The 26,622-nt window shown below is 40.2% G+C and overlaps 1 protein-coding gene across 1 annotated transcript in view; it reads right to left on the bottom strand.

Annotated features, from left to right (window-relative positions):
- Window positions 1-1,397: 1,397 nt before the first annotated feature.
- Window positions 1,398-26,622, bottom strand: part of LOC138899124 (uncharacterized) — a 47,103-nt gene continuing 21,878 nt past the window's right edge. Inside the window, exons 2-3 of the mRNA XM_070185246.1 lie at window positions 2,435-2,581; window positions 1,398-2,255 (exon numbers count right to left, since the gene is read on the bottom strand). Of these exons, the coding sequence (XP_070041347.1) occupies window positions 1,398-2,255; window positions 2,435-2,581 (1,005 nt within the window). The remainder of the gene's footprint in view (window positions 2,256-2,434; window positions 2,582-26,622) is intronic.

The following is a 26,622-nucleotide window of genomic DNA, read 5'->3' as shown; positions in this document are numbered from 1 at the left end:
ACTACAATGGACAAGAAACCCTCCACGAATCGACGATAATATCCAGCCAAGCCGAGAAAACTCTAAATATCAGTAGCTGAAGATAGTATAGGACAACTCTGAACCGCCTGTATCTTCTTTGGATCCACCTTAATACCCTCACTGGACACCACGTGCCCCAAGAACGCGACCAAACTAAGCCAAAACTCACACTTGGAGAACTTGGCATAAAGCTTCTCTTCCCTCAACCTCTGAAGTACAATTCTCAAATATTGTGCATGCTCCTCCTGGCTACGTGAGTACACCAGGATATCATCAATAAATACTATGACAAACAAATCAAGATATGACTGGAATATATTGTTCATTAGATGCATGAATGTTGATGGGGCGTTGGTAAGCCCAAAAGATATCACAAGAAATTCATAATGACTATAGCGGTTTCTGAATATCGTCTTCAGAATATTTGAGTCCCGAATCTTCAAATGGTGATACCCAAACCTCAAATCATTCTTAAAGAACACCCTCGCTCCCTGAAGCTGGTCAAATATATCATCAATGTGCGGTAAATGATACTTGTTCTTGATTATAACTTTGTTCAACTGCCTATAATCAATGCACATCCGCATAGTACCATCCTTCTTCTTCACAAACAGAACCAGTGCACCCCAAGCCGACACACTAGGCCTAAAAAGCCCTTATCAAGAAGCTCCTGAAGCTGCTCTTTCACTTCCTTCAACTCAGCTGGAGGCTTACGATACAAAGGAATAGAAATGGGCTGAGTGGCTGATACCAAGTCAATACCAAAATCAATATCCCTGTGGGGTAGCATGCTCGGCAGGTCTGTAGGAAACACATCTAGAAAGTATCGTACTACCAGAACAAAATCAATAGTAGGAGTATCAGTACCAACATCTCTCACAAAAGCCAAATATGACAGACTCTCCTTCCCAACCATCTGTTGGGCCTTCAAATATAAAATCACCCCGATAGGAACATAATCCAGCGAACCTCTCCACTCGATCCTTGACATCCCCGACATTGTCAACATCATGGTCTTAGCGTGACAGTCCAGAATATCATGACATGGAGACAACCAATCCATACCCAAAATCACATCGAAATCAACCACACCAAGCAATAAGAGATCAACTCTAGTTCCGATCCTTCAATGGTCACCACACACGATCGGTGCACATGGTCCATAACAATAGTATCACCCACCAACGTAGATATATGCACAAGTGAAGCTAAGGACTCACGAGGCATATCCAAATAACGAGTAAAATAGGATGATATATAGGAATAAGTAGAACCAGGGTCAAATAATATGGAAGCATCCCTGTGGCACACTGAAACAATATATTGATCATTGCGTCTGAAGAAACGGCCCCTGGATTGGCGGGAATAGCATAGAATCAAGCCTGACCACCACCTGATCGGCCTCCCCCTCTAGGGTGACCTCTAGCTGCCTGAGCCCCACACCGAGCTGGATAAGAAGGTGGTGTAGCTGCTGGTGCTGGTATCATTGGCCAAGAACTGTACCGTGGAACCCCACTCAATAGTCTAGGGCAATCCCTCTTGAGACGACTCAAGTCCCCGCACTCGAAACAACCCCTCCTCTGACGGAGCTGCTGCTCCTGATAACCCGAGGAACTACTTGTAGAAACCTGAGGAGATGAGGCATGGTAAGAACTCTGCGCTGGTAATGCACTGAATGATGAATGACCCGAATAAGCACTGTAAGGACCGTGGCTAACTGATGCACCATGATGAACTGGACAAGCCGTCTGAGCAGGCCTAAAAGAATGACCCCTGCTGTGGTGGGACCGACCCCCAAAATAAACACCACTAAAACTACCTGAATCACGAGGCCTCTTGGCCTCTCTCTCCTCACGCTCCCAACTACGGACCAACTCTAGCCGCCGAGCAATATCAACCACCTCGTTGAACCTAGCACTTGATGCATTCTCCCGAGTCATAACAAAATGCAACTGATAGCTGAGGCCATCAATGACCCACCTAATCCTCTCCCTCTCTGTGGGAACCAACCATATCGCGTAATGATCCACCTCTGAAAATCTCATATCGTACTGGGTCACAGACATACCCTCATGGCGTAGCTTCTTAAACTGCCTATGCAACTCCATCCTGCGGGTCGGTGGCACAAACTTCTCCAAGAAGAGAACGAAGAATTTGTGCCATGAAAGTGGTGTAGAACTGGCTGCCCTGCCCCGCTCATAGGTCTCCCACCATCTGAAGGCTGCCCCCATCAGCTGAAAAGTAGTAAATGAGACCCGCTAGTCTCCAGAATACCCGTCGTGCAAAGAATCCGATGGAACCTATCCAAGAAGTCCTAAGCATCCTCTGACTCAGCCCAACTGAATGTTGGATGCTTGAGCCTCCCAAACCTCTCTAGTCTCGTCTGCTCCTCATCACTCATAACGGGACCCACCTGGGCCTGCGCAATTGCAACCGTCTGGGCTGGCAGTACCCCCGATGTCTGAAGTCCCTGCACTACCTGCTCTGGACTACGGGCGGCAGGAGTCTGAGCATCTCCCCTGGCCTGAGAAGTAGCTGGTGTGGCCTGAACTGAAACCACCTGAGCAAGGCCAGTGCAAATAGTCAATATCTAGGCTAGAGACTGTGAAGGCCTAGAATCACAATGGGCACAGCTAGTGCCTGAGCTGGTCTCGACGGCTCAACCACATCTGGAACCCGCTCCTGAGCTGGAGCAACTGGTGGGTCTACAGGTGTTGCTCTAGCTGCTGTACGAGATGCACCTCAGCCTCTACCGCGGCCCCGGCCTCTCATGGCCCTAGCTGGTTGTATTGGTGGCCGTCCACCCGATTCGGTAGCACGTGTCCTCACCATCTGTGAGAGAATAGAAAAATAGAAGTTTAGTTTCCAGAATCAACAAATTCGCACGACAAGGATACAAGTATGTGAAGTTTTCCTATGGGTTGGGCAGCCTCTCGAAGATAAGTACAGATGTCTCTGTACCGATCCTCAAGACTCTACTAAACCTGCTCATGACTCGTGAAACCTATGTAACCTAGGCTCTGATACCGACTTGTCACGACCCAACTCAACATGTCGTGATGGCGCCTATCACAGAACTACGCAAGCCGACAATCGCAATAAAACTAGGCATTTTTTATATTAAAATAAGATGAAGCAAGTTTAACAGCAATAACTCTCATAAGTAGCCGATATGAACAACTGCGACTCGAATACAGACTTACCCAAATTTCATGTGTCACTGAGTACATGAGCATCTATAAAATAATAGTATGAAACACTGTCTAAGAAGGTAGAACGGTATAAGTAAAACTGAAAAATAGAGAAGGAGAGTCAAGGTAAGCGGACGCCAAAGCAGCTACCTCGATAATCTCCGAAAAGGTAAAAACTCTAAGATCAGCAACCACCGTGCCCGGAAATACCTGGATCTGCACACGAGGTGTAGAGTGCACACTTCAGAGTACAACCAAATCAATAAGTATCGTAAATAAATAAGGCAAGCTAAGAAACACTTAAATTATTGATGATACTAGCTATTCTAGTGTGGTTCTGTCTTTTTAAACCAGCACAGAACAATATTTAAAACCAACTCATCAAATTTTGTAAGAAGAATATCCGTATGTGCAAGTGCACAATTTCTCAAATACCCTGCTCAGACAATATCATGGCATGTAGAGGAAGGAAACAATTAAATAAGATAAATAATCAAGGAAATGCAAATTCCACACGCTGCACAAACAACTCACGCGCTAACAATAGAACCTGCATGGACAACTCACGTGTCAATAATATCGATATATGGATCCACACAGACAACTCACGTGCCTATAACATTGATATATGGATCTGTACGGATAACTCACGTGCTTCATGGACATCTCACATTCCAATAATATAATCCGCCCGGCATAGTCACAGGCCTCCAGTCCAAACATATCATACAAAATTAATTAAAAAAGTATACATGTATATGATGGATGAAATAAGAGCCTCCTACTCCTGGACTGGTATAAATGACATGCTAAAGTATAGGTATGTGAAAAGTGTGCTATCGTAGCTCAAATCAGCAATTTCATCACTGAAAACAATTTATCAAGTTTGTTCATGGATTAAACCTCTATGTAGCCTCAACATCGCTCAAATAGATCACATAAACTGTTACAAATGTGAGATATCATAGCTTAAAGCTTAACAGTCAATTTTAGGCTTATAAGAGCCCGATCACAACCCGAACATGAATATTTGACCCCGGTTCTCGCACATGGTTCATCCCCATGCATGTGCGCACCCAATAGCACGTAGCTATCATAACAATTTAGGCAACTAGTGCCTCAACCTAGTTTAAATATGATACTTACCTCAAGCAAATCGAATCACTCTGCTAGCATGTCCTTGCCTAGCGAATCGACATTCGAACGCCTCGAATCTAGCCACAAACAACTCGATACAATTAACACAAGCTATCAGAATCAATTCCATCTGAAAATGCTAAGTTCTTAGTCAAAAGTCAACTCAAAAAGTCAACCCTGACCCACATCTCGAAAATCCAACAAAAGTTACAAAATTCGAACACCCATTAAACCACGAGTCAAACCATACCAAAGTTATCAAGTTCCGATTCCAAATCGCCACTCCAAGTTCCGACTCCAAATCGTCTCCAACTGAGCTTCAAAAGTCAAAAAATGATAAAAATCTCGGAACCCTCGAATTTAAACACTGCACAGGCATTTTCGCATCTGCGAAGCCTTGGCTCGCACCTGCGCTCCTATTTTTGTGAAGAAAACCTCGCCTCTGCGAAACCCACTTAACACCCAACCTTGCACACCTGCGGTCCTAGTGTCGCACCTGCGGGACCGCATCTACAATCCACCCTTCACATATGCGACTCCAACACTGCCTGCCTAAATCCAGTTCTGCGGTGCGCAGATGCGCATCCGTATCTGCAGAAACCCTTCCATGCCTGCGAACCCCAGTGGCCTTCATCCTCCTTGCAGCTGCTCAATCTTGGCCGCTTCTGCGGCTCCGCACCTGTGGTCAAACCTACCGCAGGTGCGATGACACCAGATCTGAAGCACCTCGGCATAACACTTAAGCCAAATTCAATCCGTTAACCATCTGAAATCCACCCGAGGCCCCCGGGACCTCAACCAAACATACCAACAGGTCCTAAAACACGATACAAACTTAGCCGAGGCCCCAAATCCCATCAAACAATATCAAAAACACGAATCACACCCCAATTCAAGCCTAATGGAAACTTGTAAATTCCAACTTCCACATTTGATGACAAAACGAATCAAATTAACTCCAATTGACTTTAAATTTTGCACACAAGTCATAAATGATACAACGTACCTGTGTAACCTTGCGAAATCGAAATCCGAGCCCGGTAACCACAAAGTCAACTCTCGGTCAAACTTCTCAACTCTCCAAACTTTCATTTTTCTAACTTTCGCTAATTCAAGCCAAAATCAACTACGAACCTCCAAATCACTATTCAGACACACTTCTAAGTCCAAAATCACCATACGGAGCTATCGAAACTGCCAAAACTCCGTTCCGGAGCCATTTACACATCAGTCAACATCCGGACAACTCTTTCAACTAAGGCTTCCAACCTTGGGACTAAGTGTCCTAATTCATTCAGAGACATCCACGGGACCAAACCAACTACCTCGACAAGTCCAATTACAACACTAAAAAATGACCGGCCGGGTCGTTACAGTATCTCCCCTCACTTTTACCTTTTTCCAGAAGCTTCAGCCCACATGCAAATTTTATTTATTGGGTCACCATTGTTGGATTCATTTTATGCTTCTGATGTTCGGCAAAAAAATACATATATTTAACCATTGTTACCTCACATTCTAGCACTTTTAATTATCTTTTGAGTATTAATTATATTACTTTATACTTAATATTACATTTTAACTGTGTAGAATTAAAGCCTTGTGAAGATGAAGAGATTTGGAGAAAAATAGTATAAAACGCTAAAGAAAAGAAAGGAAACTAAAAGAATAAAAAGGAAGGAGACAACGGGGGACAACCTTTGGTATTTGTCGCCCCCCAAGTGTAAGACAAAAAAAAGGGAAATACAATTCAAAGCAAGGAACTGTAATTAAAGCAATAAAAAACATCACTAGTTACAGCGCTAGGCTAGCGAGAGGCGCTGGTTTGGATACTGTGTTGCAGGATTTTTCCTATTTTGTCCGGGACAATGTTATTTCGGCCCTACATGGTCCCAACTCGTATAAAAGGAGCCCTAAACCTAATTTGGAGGGGGTTTAACATACTTTGAAGGAGAATTCACGTACGGGAAGACAACCCTTGCTTGGAGGAGGCTTCTAACTAGTTTTTCTTCTATTCTCTTTCTTTAATTTTATAGTTTATTAGTTCTAGAGTTGTGGGGGTTCTACATGAATGTTGTAGTTTAAAGTTTGAATTGTTCTTATTATTTTATAATATTTTACTTATTTATTCATTCTTGCTCTTAATTATTTGATTACTTGATCACCAATTGAATACTATCTACGAATCTAGGATTGAACTCGGGAGAGGGAATTCTAGATTGCATATAAGATTGATTAGAGCAAGATCTTGAACCTGAGTGTCAGGAACGGTTTTGCGGTTAGGATAGAGATATACCTAATCGCCTTGCTTGTTTACTATATGGGAATTATTAATGTGTTGTTGTTAATCCTAATTCCATAGGAATATAGGCGTTAGGTTAGCTTGAATATGCGAGTAGTACTTTGGGAGAATGTTTCGAGTAATATTAACCGTGTCAATCAATAAATCAGATAAATTAATTAGACAGTTTAAGTGGATAAATCAACATGATTGTTAGCTAACCCATAGCTCTGGAATACATTCTACCATTAAATTCATCTCTAAGATTGAAGACTTGTTTCCTTTAATTTATTAGTTTACTACTCTAGATTAGTTCTAATTAAATAATCACAACTTAGGAATCGCGTGAATAGATTATGTCACGACCTCAATTTCCCTCCGTAGGATGTCGTGATGGAACATAGTCTCTATGACTAGGTAAGCTTAACATTTGATAAGAATTGGACATATATAATTAACAAAATACTGAAACAAGGCTAAATAACAGATATAAACTTCCGTAAAACAGAATCAACAACAGTACACTTCCCAAAACCGGTGGAACTGAGTCATAAGCTCTACAAAGTAAAACTAAAGGATCTACTACATCACTGTCTAAAAGAAAATACAACATGAATAAGAATAAAGGAAGGTAACTCCGAGGCATGCGGACGTGAAGTAGGTATACCTTGAAGTCTCCCAAAAATAACAATACAACTCAAATCTAGCATCCGGCATGGGCAGACAAACATGGATCTGCACAAAAAGATGTGTAAAAGCATAGTATGAGTACACCATAATGGTACCCAGTAAGTATCAAGCCTAACCTCAGTAGAGTAGTGACGAGGCCAGGTTAAGACACCTACTAGGATGTAAATAGATAATATGAAAATATAATAAGGATAAATAATAGAAAGCGGAGAAATAACTGATACGAAATAGTTAACAGCATGAACTAATACCAAAATCAGGAGCACAAAAATAACATAAAGAAATCAGTTAAAGAGAACCAAAACAATCATATTCGGACAATAACTGACAAAACAAGGAAGAACAAAACAACAAGAATCACAACGAGGTACTGTCTCGTGTACAATATGAATCACCACCGAGGTACCACCTCGTGTATATGTATCAAGAATCACAACTGAGGTACTGCCTCGTATTCACAAACACAATCTCAATCATAATCTTTCCTTATACCGCCGCGTGAGCCTTACATTTGAAATAGGTTTTGAAAATAGTTTTTCCCGAAATAGCTACACGCACTTTAGCCCACCTTATGACACTGCGTGGCTTCATGTATTTACCCTACAAGCAACATGCACATAAGTCCCACCTTATACCGCCGTATGCACATTAACCCCAAGCCTTATACCACCGTATGCGCGTCAATAACACATCATAATAATAACTCGTACCACAAATGCCCATATGTCACAACTTGCCAACAATCAACAACATCAATGTTTCCATAACAATGGCCTGTGGCTCTACCACAATGTGTATAAGAATATCGACAACAACAATGAAAGTTAAATGCTCAACAAGGAAGATGTTTCAACAACAACAATTTTGCCTCAACGTGATAATGACCTTCACAGCTTCAACACCAATAACTCAACAATGAGAGATAATGTATAACCACGACATTAAATAAGAATAACTCACAATGGAAGAGATAACGTATAACAATAACTTCAAATAATGGAAATCAACAAGGAAAGAGATAACATGAACAATAACATCAAGTATGATAATCAATAATGAAAGTGATAACATGAACAATAATTTCAAGTAATGATAATCAACAATGAAAGAGATAACATGTAACAATAATAGAGGCAACAAGTTCAACTAAAGCATGAGAACAATTTATCACTTAGAATGTATAACAAGTGTTAACGAAATCATTTAAGGCATGTAAGGATAGAATAACACAAGTAAGAATAGATTAACCATGAGAATTTAGAACATGATATGACAATTAAATTAAAGCATGGAAAGAGTCTAAGTAGTCTAAACCGGTCAAATACCACGTACAACCCGTGTACCCACTCGTCACCTTGCGCACACAGCTTTTACATAACACAAATGAATCAATCAATACCAATCCTAAGGGGTAGTTTTCCCACACAAAGTTAGGATAGACACTTACCTCAGCTAGGCTAATTCAACACACGGAAATAGTTTTTCCCTTAAAATTCGTTTCCACAAGGCTCAAATCTAACCAAAATCGACTTAATATCATCAAACAATGCTAGAAAAATCAATTACAATAGAAAAAGCTATGATCTTTACACTTTTTCCAAAAAGTCAACAAACGTCAACTCGTGGCCCGCCGGGTTAAAATCCGGGTCCAATGGTAGATTCCATCAACCCATGATCCCACAAGTTCATATATGTGTTTAGTTTCAAAATTCGAGTCTAAATCGACTCTCAAAATTCAATTTCTTTGTTTTCAAAAACTTAACAAAGTTTCACAAATTTTTACTTTGATTCACAAGATTATGATTCTAAAATCTAAGATATGTTGATGGAATATGATTAGAAATAGATTAGAATCACTTACCCAAAATTTGTAGGAGAAAAGCCCTTCTCCAAATCGCCTCCTACCGAGTCTAGGATTCAAAAATGTGAGAATGAGAGATGAAATCCCGTCTTCCAGCCCTTTTGATCGGCAGCAGATGTCGCAATTGCGACATGGGTTCGCAATTATGAACCCTCACAATTGTGAAGTATTTCTCGCAAATGCGTCCACTGTCAGTCCTATGAGGAGGTCGCGATTGCGCCTCTGGTTTTACATTTGCGAAGCCTGTCTCTATCGCAAATACAACTGTTTTGTCGCAAATGCAAACTACCCTATACCTGAAGCTACTCCGACACTGCGAGCCAGGTATCGCAATTGCGATACCTTAGGCCCCCATTCTAAGCTCGCAATTGCGAACCTGGTGTTCACAAATGTGACACCAGAGGCTACTGCACACATGATTTCTGGTTTTCAATCCAAAACACTCTGATACATGTACGAAACTCACCTGAGCCCTCGGAGATCCAAACTAAACCTCCACAAAAGTTTGAAAACGTCATACGAACTTGCTCGCGCGATCAAAACATAAAAATAATATTTAAACTACGAATTAAATACTAAAATGCATGAATTTCAAAGTAAAGTTCAAGAATTTCTAGAATTACAACTAAACGTCCGAATCCTATCAAATCAACTCCAAATGGCACCAAATGTTGTATACAAGTTCTAAATACCATAACGGACCTATTCCAAGTCCCAAAATAAAATTCTGAACTCGATAGCTAAAAGTCAACCTACGGTCAAACCTTTCAACTTCAAATTGTCAAATTTTGGCAAATCATTATAAATCAACCTACAGACTTCCGAAATCAATTTCAGATTATACACTTAAGTCCAAAATCACGATACGAAGCTATCAGAGCCATAAAAACAAAGTTCCAGAGTCGTTTTCTCAAAAGTCAAAGTTTGGATAACATTTCTAATTTAAAGTTCTAAGTCAATAACCAAAGGGTCCAAATCAACCCGAAACGTAACTAACCGACCCCACAAGCCATAAAATCATAAACACACATGTGTGAAGCATAAAAAAGGGTAATGGGGTGCAATTACATAAAACGACCGGTAGGGTCGTTACAAATTAATTGTTTGAGTTTTATTTAGTTAATAGTTAATCACAAGTCCTCGTGGGAACGATACTCAACTTATCACTTTATTACTTGTCGACCATGTATACTTGCATGTGCGTTTTGGAGCAACAAGTTTTGGCGTCGTTGTCAGGGACTTAGAAATTAACTATTTTACTAGATTAGATTTTTTACTTTTCATCTATGAAAGTTTTTAATTGTTGTTTAGTGTAGTTAGTATTACATTTTGTTTACATGGCATCTTTGAATGAAAAGTGGTGGAATAGTAAGCATTCTTGTTTTTGTGATCCTTGTCCGTATTGTAAAGGACCCCACTTGTGGCAACATCGTAAAAATATTTTTAGGACCGAGTTGTGTGCACCATCTCAATCGTGTACTATTTGTTGTGGAAATTGGAATAATTATCCTAAGTGTCCTACTCCAATCCCTTCTTATGATTATTTTAATAATGCTTGTGAGTTTGACAGGATTAACAAATTGGATGATGTGGAATATGATGTTCGCATTCTTGATATGCACATGAAATTATTATAAGAATATGGAAGTCTCCGTGAGAAAATTACGATAGAAGGAATAACTGAATTGAGACAATAGATAGACCAATTTGGTAGTTCTATTCACAACTTGAGGCTCAATTGCGTGCAAAGGATTTTACGTCTAATGACTAACAAAATAGTTCTGAGTTGTGTGAGCTGAAAATGAGCTTATACCCCAAATTGAAGAGCTAAAAATGGAAAGTCAATCCTTCGACCATATTTTTATTGATGATGTCAATTTTGAGAAAAGTACACTAGAGTCATGTGAGGAAGTAGATAATATTACATTTGAAGACTCTAATATGTATACATATGAGGATGTCAAAAGTAAAGTGATTTTAGAGTTGGAGCGTATTGGACCTCATCCTAAACACTTTTCAACTTTGTGTTTGGTTGGTGACACGATAATTGATCCATTCGAGTGTCACAACCTAAAATTCACTTAGTCGTGATGGCACCTAACCTGACCCGCTAGGTAAGACAAACAATAGTCAATACAATTATAATGAGATTAATAAGAAATTTACAAATGAAAAAACTAGATTTCCAAATAATACCCCAATGATTGGTAGTACGAGTCATGAGCCACTAAGACTTAGATTTACAAAGTTGGTATGAAAATAAATACAACATCTGTTTAAAATGTATCTAAACATAATTTAAATATTAACTACCAAAGGCAACCGGTAGCTATATCCGGACAGTAGGTACATCTTCAACGCCAGCTCTCTTCACCCGTAGCATCGGCTCCAAGATCTGCACGCAAGGTGTAGAAGTGTAGTATGAATACAACCGACCCTATGTACTCAATAAGTAACAAACCTAACCTCAGGTTGAAAACAGTGATGAGCTCGGAAGAAGGTCAGTGTCCAACACCAGTAATCAATGACAACACATGGTAAAATAATGATAGTAATAGTAAATAACTCACATAAATTATCATATTCAGGTCGTTCCCAAATACGAAAAATTAGTCATGCTTTACAAGTTTAATAGTTAAAGGCCGAACTTTTCACCGAAGTCACTAAAATATGAGTTTATCTGAAAACTTTTAGTTTTCCCAAACTGTCCACAACAGATAAGACATTTCATTTACGAACTAACATGAGAAAAATATATCTCTATGCCTACATGTCAAATATACATGTGAAGTTAATAACATCAAGTTGCCATCTATCATGAGGAAAATACATCCCTATGCCTACATGTCAAATATACATGTCAAGTCAATATCATCTGTTTATCAGCTAGCATGAGAAAATTACATCTCAATGGCTAAATGTTAAATATACATGTTAAGTTAATAATATCCCGATGAAATCATCAAGTACACTCACTTTCAGCACACTCAAGGTGCTTGGCTCAAAAGCCCCTCACCAAAGCACGTGTATATATCATTGTGCCTGTTCCCACTGCTGGCATGTCAGACTCCGGAGGGGCGGATCGTGCCCAAGCACTAATTATAAGCCAATATGGCTTGTTGAGGCGTGCAACCTGATCCAAATAACAATAAAGCCATTATAGCCTGTTTCAGCATGTAATCCGATCCAAATAACACTCAATAGCCAATATGGCATGTTGTGGCGTGCAACTCGATCGATATATCACTCACAACACGGCTTTACGGCTCACATCAGTCAACAAACACTCAAGTATCAAGGGATCACAATCTCACAGAACACAGCCCAAACAATATCGCATATGAAAGACAACAGCACGCATGATGTAGCATATAATTAATGTTCAGAGACTAAGATATGACATGCATATGAGGAATCATGATTGAGTAAACAACCGCAGTTGCATCGTACAACTCAAAACAAAACGAATAGCTCCATTACGTCCCAACCAAATAAGCACATATCCTAAACATGATATCTAGCATGAATCATAGCTCAAATAATCAAGTGAGTAAAGAAAATATGAATATAATAAAGCTTGATAGTAAAATAAGTAATAATCTAAAGTCCACTCAAAGCATGAACATCTCGATGCGCACACGCCAGTCACCTAGCATGTGCATCACCCCAATACATCTCATGTAAAGACAAGAAGAGCATCATGACAATCACCTCAATCGGAGCTCTAAAACTCAAGATATGCTCAAAATACCAAAAGAACGTAGTCTGATTTTTTATACACAAGGATTTCTGTTTTTGCACACAAAAGCCGCACCTACGGTTTTCCAAATTTCATTTCTGATTTTGCAGACAATATTTCGCACCTACGGGGTTGCAAATGCGGAACCCACTTCGCATCTGCAAAGCATCAGTAACAGTTATCTTCTCTGACACTAAAATGGGAATAACTCCCTCATACGATGTCCAAAATCGATGATTCATTTAATATGGCTCCATAATTATGATAAGGATCTAATGCTTCAATCAAAACAGAATTTGGAGCTCATTTTCTTAATGTGGTACCATTTATGCTTGAAGAAACGACGTCGAAACATAAAAAACGAGCACAACACAATCCTAAATTCACTCGAGCCCCTCGGGACCACATACGAACATACCAATAACTCCCAAAACATAATACAGACCTACTCGAGGACTCAAATCCCACATAATAACATCAAAACCACGAATCATGCCGCAACTCAAGCTTAAGGAACTAATGAACTTTCAACATCAAAAACTCGTGTCGAACCATATCAAATCAATTCAGAATAACCTCAAATTTTGCACATAAGCCACAAATGACATAACAAACATATTCCAACTCTCAGAACAATAATCTGAATCTGATAACATCAAAGTCAACTCCCGGTCAAACCTATAAACTTTCCAAACCTTCAAATTGCCAACTTTTCGCAATTATAGCCAAAACCTTCTAGAAACATCAAAATGCAAATTCGGTCATACGCCCAAGTCCAAAATCACCATCCGGACCTAACGGAACCATAAAAACTCTGATCCGAAGTCAAATACATATACGTCAAACTTGGTAAACTCTTCCAACTTAAAGCTTCCTAGTTGAGAATCATTCTTCAAAATCAATCTGGAATCACTCGAAAACCAAAATCAACGATATACATAAGTCGCAATACACCATATGAAACTACTCATGATCTCAAACCACCGAAGTGGATGTAAATGCTCAAAACGGCGGCCGAGTCATTACATTCTCTCCCACTTAAACGTACGTTCGTACTCGAACGTGCCAAGAGCCGTAACAGAGCCATCAAATCACTGAATCAACTCACCATACAATACTCATGGGTGATCCACGTCACTCCAAACCTTGTAAGCATGACAACCCAACATAACTGATGATCCTTACTTTAACCTTAGTAGATAAACCTTCGAATCAGATGTCCAACATCCTAAATCTATTGTAAGACCCGATTCTCGCATCTAAACACCGAGCAAGTCTGAACAAGCTGTATTAAGCCATAACCACAACCCAAGATATAATCACATGATATACCGCATAACTCATATGCTCATAGCAAAACTCGCGGCCACAATAACTGCCTATCACAAACCCGATACCAGTAATGTACCTCATATTAAAAAAAATCTCATTCTGAACCTTCGTATATTGCCAAGGATGAAGGAAACATGCAGAAACTCATAACCACACTTCAGATCAATAAGTCATAGAGCCCTCTCGCCCGACAAGAACCATAGCCAAATTCTAAGGTAACAAATGACATTATTCCCCCAACTTTCCTTAATCCAATCCAATAACGCTCATTCTAGGTCCAATAACCTCACCTAATCCAGTACAGGCTACTCGACTGACATTCCATACCAATACCACCTAGTGTCACATACCATGAAATCCATGCACCAAGCAAACAACAACTCGAATGTAGCCAATGATGGAAAGAGAATTAGATGCGAGAACCATCCCGCAAGCTCAATAGATAGCACCACAAAGAGCAATGTTGTGAGCCCATCACACAGGAGAGGAACAAATCACACGATATAAGCACAGAGGATCATATCCCAACATAACTCTGCCACGATGCGTGGCCTAATCCAAACATCGGTCCATATGGAATACCTCGAGCCATAATGCTCACAATCAACAACCATATGCATATCAACAACAAACACAAGAAGGGTATGACCATAACTATGGAGAAACATATAGCACAATATATCACCAACAGGAAGATTATAAACAAAGTGCCACCAACAATTCAATACCCTAAGAGTCATCTCGCTCAAATTCCGTCACTATGCCCAAATAGATACGCATAATGTGTGTAAACAGTCAACAGTCTCACAACCCATCGTAGTATAGGAGTGTAACTCACGGAACATATCAGACACGAACAAGATCAACTCTAACCGATGACACACCCCTCAACAACAGCTGTGTTGAGTAAACAAATCCAACTTGATGTAGAATACACATTCTCATTAGGCCTAGACTTGATGTAGAATACACATTCTCATTAGGCCTACCAGTGACCTCTAATCGATTCCGATCCTCCCAAAATAGGTAGATAACCTTCCAAAGATCCACTGAAACCTATCCATAACACATACCATCAGCTGTCTAACTCTAGCCATATCTTCATAGTGCACAACCAAGGAATAGTCCACCTCTAAGACTCTCGGTCTTTAAATCACAAGGATACAAAAATATCCATATCTGATCCTGACTCGACTATCCAAATAACTAATCTCAAGCACAATCATCTCACAAGAAATACTTCCTTAATTCTTCTATGCCACTTAGAAAAATTTGAACATCAGTAGTCAACCAGCCAGGCGATTTATCGTAATACAAGTCAAGCATCCGCAAGTCAAAACACGGTGTGCCTTCTGAAATGCGCACCCTTATTAGGTGATACCTGATAGTTCCAGCATACTTCTAAACGTCTGAAACTATCTATGCCTTCTAGAAATCATGACCTTCCCTTCAAAACAAAACTATAAATTCATACATGCAAATCTCAAACCCATACGTCACACCGCATCCATCACGCCATCATAGGAAAACATGAGAACCCCATTATCAACCCCAAATCACAAATATGATACACATTCCGTCTGCTAGAAACCTTTCACTTGACTCCCATCCAACATAAAATCACAACACGCAACACATTCCTCATGCCGGTAGAAGACATCCATCTCAAGCACTGGTAGAAATCATTGAGAACTCTTCAAAACCCTTTAGCACAAGACCAAGTCATCATAAATGAATCCCTCTAACTCAACCAAGTCATGCAGGTCACCAACCCAAGATTATTGCCACAAAACACCGATAAAGCCTATCATATCATAAGAAACAAAAGAACCGATCATATCCATTGCCATGCTGATCCAACCTACCACCAAGTTGTCCTATTTCTCCCAGTTCCTTTTGAATTGCCTTCAAGTCAACACTCATCCTTGTCAGTTCACCATGATCCTTACCCAAAGCTCACCGCAAGAGATCCTAGCATGAAACCCCATCGTCCTAAAGCCCATAAGCTACTATATTCTCTCTTAAGCCCCCGAAAATACTGCATTCGAGATACCCAATCTGAAGAGAACTTATGTGAATTTAAAGTTGTTTCCTTAACCTCTCTAATATTGAAATGTAGAATCCATAATGATACAAAAGTACTGCGTGTCCCGACACTATCCAATGCAAATGTCATATCTTAACCATTTACAAATACGGAAATTCCTCAAATACCACATATGAATTTTGAACCCATTAGAACCTTCTTGATAGTCATCCACCCTCCTCTAATCTCAAATACACTGCCAAAATGAGCCGAACGACTTGTGCTCCATTAGCACCCAAATGCCTAAAGAAGTACTTCACATCTCTAATAAATCGAGTAAATCCCTACTCCATGCTCACTATCTCCACCACGAATAACAAACCCGAATCGTTACAAGATTTCCAGTATTCCCACAAAGTATAGTATATCATGCATCCAACAACCCTTGCTCAAGTCATCCTCAAAGAAAACCTCTTCAGGTCACAACTAATCCTCAAATATGCCTCAGACCAAAACCAATATAACAAATAACCATGAAATCTGATAATCGATAGCAGACTCCCCCACTTGGCTCAAAGCCACAGAACATAATATATGATAAACCATAATACACTTACTCCATCACTGCCATAATCCCGCACAACAATTCAACAAATCCTTCATAAGATCATGTAGCACTAATCAAAAAGTACCTCAAATCATCTGCTAATCGCATATCCATCCTTGCGATAGTCGTGCGAGCTCTTTCAAGCGATCCAAAATCAAATTACAACACATGTAACCCACTACTAGAAAGAAACTCTCCATAGAAACATCATAAGAATCACACATCCGTAGACTACCCCGCAAGTGATAACCGACCTACTCAGCCTCAAACTGGTATCTCTTTATGACTTCATCTTGGTTGTAACCACTAAGAAATCGCTAAATCCTCCCGATTCTAAACTCGTCATGAAGACATATAAATCTACTTCGTTCCATAAGTGAGCAACATGAAATATCCCTAACACCTTCATAACTGAAGACTGTACAATACATCAAGACAGGAATCAAGCATCCATGGCCTTTTTCACATCCCAAACAAACTTTTCTTGTCACATCTAAACCATCTAAGCACAAACCCCAGTCACATAATACTCATCATATTACTACCCAACCACTCACTAAGCCATCAATCCCACACCTAGGGACACTACAAGACATATAAGTTCAAAGCACATACCTACACAACTGAAACTACCGAGTCCAAGCTGTGGTCTGAACCTGGCCTCAAGTCCTCTAGAATAGCCCATCACCAAAATACAGAAGACACATCTCGCACCTCATCCATGGAATCACAAGCCGTCGATGCACAGCTGATACCGAGAGATCATATAACATACGAGTGACTGGAAGGGATTTCAAGAGATACACTTCAATCTGAATCAATGCCGCACGATGAGGAAAGAAGGATGGTAAATTTTTCTACATGCCCTATAGCCTCTCGAAGATAGGTATGGACGTTAACATACCGATCCACAAGACTCTACTAGGCACTTGCTCATGACTCGTAGACCCTACGAACCTAGTGTTTTCTTGTCACGACCTAAAATCTACTTAGCCGTGATGGCACATAACCCAACCCGCTAGGTAAGCCAAACAATAGTCAATATAATTATAATGAGAATAATAAGAAATTTACAAGTGAAATAACTGGATTTCCAAATAATACCCCAAGGATTGGTAGTACAAGTCATGAGCCACTAAGACTTAGATTAATAAAGTTGGTATAAAAATAAATACGACATATATTTGAAATATATCTAAACAAAATTTCAATCTAAACTACCAAGGGAAAGTGGTAGCTATATCCGGACAACATGTATATCATTAACACCAGCTCTCTTCATCCACATCATCGACTCCAAGATCTACACTCACAGTGCAGAAGTGTAGTGTGAGTACAACCGACCCCATTTACTCAATAAGTAACAAACCTAACCTCAGGTTGAAAGCCGTGATGAGCTCGGAAAGTTAGTGTCCAACAACAATAATCAATAACAACATAGGGTATACTGATGACAGTAATAGTAAATAACTCACAAGAATTATCATATTCAACTCATTCCCAAATACGAAAAATTAGACATGCTTTACAAGTTTAACAATTAAAGGCCGAACCTTTCACCGAAGTCACTAAAATATGAGTTTATTAGAGAATTATGACTTTTCCCAAATTGTCCACAACAGATAAGACATTTTATTTACCAACTAGCATGAGGAAAATACATCTCTATGCATACATGTCAAATATACATGTCAAGTCAATAACATCATGTTGCCATCTAGCATGAGGAAAATACCTCCCTATGCCTACATGTCAAATATACAGCTCAAGTCAATATCATCTGTTTATCAACTAGTATGTGGAAAATACATTTCTATGACTACATGTCAAATATACATGTCAAGTCAATAATATCCCAATGAAATCATCAAGTACACTCACTCTCAACACACTCAAGGGGCCTGGCTCAAATGCCCTTATCCCATCACATACACAATCACTCAGTACTATACAGGTGCCTGGCTCAAAAGCCCCTCAACAAAGCACGCGTATATATCATTGTGCATGCGCCCACTACTAGCACGTCAGACTCCGGAGGGGAGAATCCTACCCAAGCGCTAATCATAAGCCAATATGGCATGTTGCAGTGTGCAACGCGATCCAAATAATAATAATAAAGCCAATATGCCCTATTGCGCAACCCGATCCAAATAACACTCAATAGACAATAAGGCATATTGCGGCGTGAAACTCAACTAATATATCACTCACAACACAGCTCTACGACCCACATCAATCAACAACAAATCAAGTCTCAAGGGCTTACAATCTCACAAAACTCAGCCCAAATAATATCGCATGTGAAAGACAACGACACGTATGATGTAGCAAATGATTAATGTTCGGAGACTGAGATATGACATGCAAATGAGGAATCATGACTAAGTAAATAACCACGGTTATAACGTACAATTCTAAACAACAAGAATAGCTCCATTACATCTCAACCAAATAAGCACATAGCCTAAACATGATTTCTAATATGAATTAAAGCTGAAATAATAAAGTGAGTAAAGAAAACACATGTATAATAAAGAATGATAGTGAAACAAGTCCGGTAATAGTTTAAAGTCCACTCAAATCATGAACATCTTGGTGCATGCACGCACGCCCATCACCTAGCATATGCGTCACCTCAATACATCTCATGTAACATAATTCCCAGGGTTAATTACCCTCAAATCAAAGTTTAGATATGTTACTAAAACAAGCTAAAACAAATACCGAGAAAGCCAAAAAATGCTCTAAAAATGCCATCCCACGCGAATCAACCTCCAAACAGCTCGAAACTAGCCAAAAGTAACTCAAAAATATCAAATAATGCAATAGGAAAAAAACCAAAGCGATAAAGGTCGAATCTTTAATCAAATACTCAGAGTCAACCCAGGCCCGCACCTCGAAACCCGACAAAACTCATAAATTCTAACAATCCATTAATATACAAGTTCAACCATACTAATTTCATCCAATTCCGACTCTGAATCGATGTCCAAAACTCAATTATTAACTTTAGAAATGTTTTTGATAAAACCCTTAAATCTCCAATTAAAATAAGGATCAATTCACAAATAAACTACTATAATCATGTTAAAATATAAAAATTGAGGTTAGATACTGACACCCATGAAAAGACGAGAAGAACGTCACGAAAATAACCTCAATCGGAGCTCTAGAACTTATGATATGCTCAAAATACCAAAATAACGCAATGTGTTTTTTTATATAATGGCAATTCCGCTTTTGAACCCAAAAAGTCGCACCTGCTGTTTTCTAGTTGTAATTTCCGTGTTTGCGGATCATTTTTTGCACCAAATTCGACGATTCATTTTGCTACGGCTCCATAATTATGATATAGATGTAATGCTTCAATCAAAACAGAATTTGGAGCTCATTTTCTTAATGTGGTACCATGTATGCTTGAAGAAACTATAACGACCGGACAAGTCATTTTGTGTAATTGCATCCCGTTTTCCTTTTTGATGCTTCACACATGTGTATTTGTGATTTTATGACTTGCGGGTTGGTTAATTTTGTTCCGGTAAAGTTTTGGGTTGATTTGGACCCTTTGGTTCTTGACTTAGATGCTTAATTTAGTAATGTTGACCAAAGATTGACTTTTGTGAAAATGACCCCGAAATGGTATTTTGATGGCTCCGATAGGTTCGTATCGTGATTTGGGACTTGAGCGTATGCCCAGAATCGAATTCGGAGGTCTGTAGGTTAATTTTTGTTTTTTTGTCGAAAGTTGGCAATTTGAGGCTTAGAAGATTTCCCAAGTTTGACTTTTTGTTATCGGATTCAGAATTTGTTTTAGGACATGGATAGGTTCGTTTTGATGTTGAAACTTGTCTGCAAAATTTGGAATCATTTGGAGTTGATTTGATGGGATTCAGACGCTTGGTTGCAAGATTCTTGAACTTTTATTTGAAATTCATGCGTTTTGATGTTTGATTCGTAGTTCTAGATATTATTTTTATATTTTGATCATGCGAGCAAGTTCGTCTGATCTGTCCCCGTGAACTCTGGGGGACTCAAAGCAATAAACTCTCGGACCCTTGAACTCCCAGACCCCTCAGAAGTTCCTGCACTAGCTGATGCCCTAGCCTGTTGCTGGGTAGCTACCAACTGTGTCAACAAATGCACCGCACTCCTCAAGTCCTGATCTGATGGAAGTGGAGGGGGAACTGGATGTGCGGTTTCCCTAGGAATCTCCGTAGTTGGTGGAGGAGCCGGTAATGGCTGAGTAGGGGTCTCACCTTGAGCCTCAGACTGGGCCCCATCTACTGGGGGTACCCTGCTGGTCCCCTCACCTACTGCTGTATCTCTCCTCTGGCTAGCCGTAGTCTTCCTAGTCACCGTCATCTGTGCATGCAAACACCAACACATAAGTTTAATTCAAATTTCCTATAACTCAGTTCTGTAGCACGATTTAGATTTCAAAGAAGGGTAACCAACTCCTAAATGCCCTGTAGTGCCCTGCTTATATAATGTGGTGCACAACACATCTATAAACAAGACCCTACTAGACACGGCTTGTAGACTCCCTAGGACAGAACTGCTCTGATACCAAGTTTGTCACGCCCCGAACCTAGGAGCGATACAAGCACCTGGTGCCTCACCTAACCTGGCGTACCAAATTGCGACTAAGGGACTCTGAACACATAATGTCATACTTTGGCCATGGGGCCACCTTGCAAGACAATTTGCGAAGCAAAATATAAAACTGAATGGAAACTAGCGCTAACTAAACATCAATATAAAGCTAGGCTGAAAAGGCCGTCATAGCTACTACAGCTGACAAACCACCAAATTATACATACCAGGCCTACAAACCCAACATACTGCACTAACCAACAGGATATGTCTACAAGCCTCTACTGATAGATATATTGTGATCGGAACAGGGCCCCGACCTACCCATATTATATATATAAATACATACATAAGATGCACACAAAAACCTAGACCCGATAACTCCGAAGGTTGTGGAGCTTACCGATTAGGCTAAACTCTGGAAACACCTACTGAGGAGGTCTACTCGTCTGCCTATCTGAACCTGCATGCATGAAATGCAGCGTCCCCGGAAAAGGGACGTCAGTACGAAATAATGTACCGAGTATGTAAGGCAATAACATAACTGAAAATCGAAACTGAACTGATAATATAATAACTGGAAGTAACTGGGAGTCAAAGATGATCTGGAGATATACTTACCTGCTGATACTGACTCAACTCCTTCAATATAGTAAGTAAAATAATTGTACGGCCTTATAAGGCTCGGTATATATAACTGCTCTGCCATAGTAGGCTCGCTCATAGGCGCTCGGCCATACTAGGCTATGTATCTCGACCATGCTGGGCTCGCTCATAGGCGCTCGGCCATAGTAGGCTCGGTATATAACTTTCCATCTGATCAGAGGTTGCCCAATAGGGGCCTGCCCATCGATTATAGCTCGATGGTAATGAAAATACTGTAATACTGTATATATAGGCTTGTTGCTTTCTTGACTGGAAGAAGACAATACTAAAATTGAATATAGAGTCTCGATAAGGAATAATATTGTAACTTATGAGACTAGAATAGTGTGAATAAATTCATGAATATGAATTTCTCTTTTTGTCTCATTACTAACACATGTAGCTACGAGATCATGCCAAAATGAAGGAAGGCTTAGCCTTAACATACCTTATCACAATCTTTCCAATCACCAAGTTGAACTCACCTCTTCGCACCTTAACCTACAAGAATGATAATAATACTATCATTAAGTTACGAAAGGTAAAACTATCGCACAACGAACGACAAACTTATTTTGTATTAAAACGGGCAGCATCTCCCCTATAATCCTTACTTCCTCCAAATTCAAGATAACACCAACAATACAAAAACAGAACAATAACAACATATATACATCATTTTCCAGCCCTATATACACCATCAAATACTAAAAAACAGCCCAACACACCCCAATCTCTTCGTACACAAAACGACCACTGTAGTAGTGTCAAACGACCCGAAAATGTTATGACAAATGACCAGCCAACCACCCTACATTTATATGGTGTTTATAAACCCCCTTCCTCCTCCAAAACTCCACAAAACAGTAGTAAAACACGCAGCCCAACAGCAACACAAAACAGTCCACAAAACAGTCCGCTACAAGTGAATAACTCGAACTCACGGCTTCCGATCACCGTCCCGTGAGTTCTTACAAGTATAGAACGACTTACCATGAATTTACAGAAGAAAAATTGGATGAAAGAGAGAAGTAAACTCACCTTATTTGTTGGATAACTCAGCTCTTATCTTGGTTCTTCAAACTCTAGGTTTTACCTCCAATTGGAACTTGAAAGGGAGAGAAAATCAATTAGGGTTTGTGGGAAATTTTTGGGAGGATTCTTTGCAGAGCTTATGTCTGGTTATTATGCTCTATTTTAAGTCTAATATATGAAGAAAATAGGCCCTTAAAAGGCCTCTTTGGACGACCCGAAATGGCCCATTTTTTTGGGCTCTCATTTAAGCAAGTAGGTGACACACCTACTTGTCACCTAGCAGCTTGCGCAGTATTGCACAAATGCCCATATCTTTCTACTCCAATGTCGTATTGACAAACGGTTTAATGAGTTGGAAAATATACTCATAGATCTTTAATTTGATGGGTGGAACACCCCATAACTCTAAGTATATTGGGAGACAATCGCAGTTACATTTGACCCAAAGTTTCAGTAAAACTTATGAATGTAACTTGTGATGACTTTCATCGACTTTTGTTCCACAACTCGCTTGACTTCAAAACATAACACACGGATGTCATACGACTAACATACATCATAACATAATCTCCTTATCATTTTAAGCACCCTAGTCTCACCCCAAAGGTATATGTTATAACATTCCCAACTTGTCGACTTTCGACGAAACATTATTTTCTTCAATTGCTTTAGCTTCTGAACCGTGCAACCCTCTTTGTACTTGTTGTTCATGATCTTCAATATTTGTAACCTCAGAGGTAACATGATTAAATTACTTTATGTACTTTTAAATATTATCTCATTTTTGGTCCTACATTAGTTTTCTTACGATGCATTTTTACGTACGAAAATATAGGGTGTAACATCATTCCCCCCTTGGGAACATTCGTCCTCGAATGTTTACTCTTAGAGACTTTGGAAACTTTTGCCAGAGTATCCTTCGTACACTAGGTTAACACCAACCTGTACATAGCCAGAAAACATACTATGCATGCCACACATGGCCAATGTTTATAAATAGCAACACTTTGCCTCACCAACCGTAAATCATAAATACTAAAAGTGAAAAATAAAAGCTTACCTGATGACCTGCTAGCCTGAATAGAGCTGTGTTGTAGCATCCCATCTCGAGCCATATCTTCAGTTTGAAATAGGTGGGGGTATTTAGACTTCATTTCTTCCTCCGATTCCCACGTCATCTCTTCTACATTCTTGCTCCTCCATAAAACCTTTACGGAAGCTACCTCCTTATTTTGTAGATTGCGGATTTGTCGGTCTAGGATGGCAACTGGAATTTCCTCGTATGACAAGTCCTCTGTAATCTGTACATCATCCGTGGGCACCACTCGGGTAGGATCGCCAATGCACTTTCGTAGCATAGATACGTGAAAAACCGAATGGACAGACTCCAATTCTGAGGGCAACTCTAACTCATAAGCTACTTGGCCCACTCTCCGAATGATCCTATAAGGCCCAATATACCGTGGGCTAAGCTTGCCTTTCTTGCCAAACCTCATCATGCCCTTCATAGGTGATACCTTTAAGAATACCCAGTCATTAATCCTGAACTCTAAGTCTCGTCGCCGCACGTCAGAATATGACTTCTGACGACTCTGAGCTGTCAACAGTCGCTCCCGGATAAGCTTTACTTTCTCTATGGCCTGTTGAACCAGGTCTGGCCCATATAACCCAGATTCCCCAACATCAAACCACCCTATAGGAGATCTGCACTTACGCCCATACAAAGCCTCGTACGGAGCCATCTGAATACTGGAGTGGTAACTGTTATTATATGCAAACTCGACAAGAGGTAGATGTTCATCCCAACTTCTTTTAAAATCCAACACACATACTCGTAACATATCCTCGAGCGTTTGAATTGTGCGCTCGGCTTGTCCATCAGTCTGTGGATGAAAAGCTGTGCTGAGATTCACCTGAGTCCCTAGACCTCTCTGAAATGACCTCCAAAAATGTGCTGTAAACTGAACCCCACAGTCAGATATAATAGAAACTGGTACTCCGTGTAGCCGCACTATCTCCTTAATATATAACTTTGCATAATCTTCTGCTGTATATGTAGATCTGACCGGTAGGAAGTGAGCTAATTTCGTGAGCCTATCGACTATCACCCATATGGAATCGAACTTACGATTAGAACGAGGTAAACCCGTGATAAAGTCCATGTTTATCGCCTCCCATTTCCATGTCGGGATCTCTATAGTCTGCATTAGCCCTCCAGGCTTCTGGTGCTCTACCTTCACTTGCTGGCAACTAGTACATTGGGCGACAAACTCAGCAATGTTCTTCTTCATATCATTCCACCAGTACACATCCTTAATGTCATGATACATCTTCGTCGACCCAGGATGGATGGAATACCATGAATAATGTGCCTCTGACATAATCCTGTCTCATAGCCCTGCTACATCTGGAACACACAAATGACCCCTATATCTGAGAACCCCATCTCCCTTTAGCTCTAACAGTGGCTTCTTCTGCTGCGGAACTCGCTCTCTCAGCTCGACCAACTCTGGGTCCTCGTACTGCCTTTCCTTGACTTCCGCTATGAGGGATGATTTTGTAGTGTTTTGGAGTACAACTCCACCATCCTCAGAATCTACTAACCGAACCCCCAACGAAGACAATTGATGAATCTCTCTAGCTAATTGTCTTTTCTTGGGCTCTACATGTGCTAAGCTACCCATAGATCGGCGACTTAAGGCATCTGCTACAACATTAGCTTTCCCTGGATGGTAGAGAATGTTAACATCGTAATCTTTCAATAACTCAAGCCATCGCCTCTGTCGCAAATTCAACTCTTTCTGCTTGAAGATATATTGTAGGCTTTTATGATCAGTAAATACATCAACATGAACACCATATAAATAATGCCGCCATATCTTAAGTGCATGGACAACCGCAGCTAACTCGAGGTCGTGGGTCGGATAATTCCTCTCGTGCTTCCTCAACTGCCTTGAAGCATACGCAATTACCTTCCCATGTTGCATCAGGACACATCCTAACCCGACACCTGATGCATCATAATACACGGCATAACCCTCTAGACCCTCTGGAAGTGTTAGAACTGGAGCTGAGGTCAACCTGTTCTTAAGCTCTTGGAAACTCCGCTCGCAAGCCTCTGTCCATTGAAACTTAGTTTCTTTCTGTGTCAACTTCGTCAATGGTGCCGAAAGGGAAGAAAAACCCTCTACGAACCTCCGATAGTATCCTGCTAAGCCTAGAAAGCTACGAACCTCTGTCGGAGTGGTAGGTCTAGGCCAAGATTTCACGGCCTCAATCTTCTGAGTGTCCACCTTTATCCCTTCATCTGATACAATATGCCCCAAGAATGCTACAGACTTCAACCAGAACTCACATTTAGAAAACTTAGCATACAACTTACGATCACAGAGGGTTTGGAGTACCGCTCGCAGGTGGTCCACATGCTCATCCTCTAAACGGGAATAAACCAGAATATCATCAAT

The sequence above is a fragment of the Nicotiana tomentosiformis genome, chromosome 9, assembly GCF_000390325.3.
Source record: "Nicotiana tomentosiformis chromosome 9, ASM39032v3, whole genome shotgun sequence".
NCBI classification, from domain to species: Eukaryota; Viridiplantae; Streptophyta; class Magnoliopsida; order Solanales; family Solanaceae; genus Nicotiana; species Nicotiana tomentosiformis.
The sequence above is the reverse complement of the archived record's forward strand: the minus strand, read 5'-3'. Positions and strand labels throughout refer to the sequence as shown.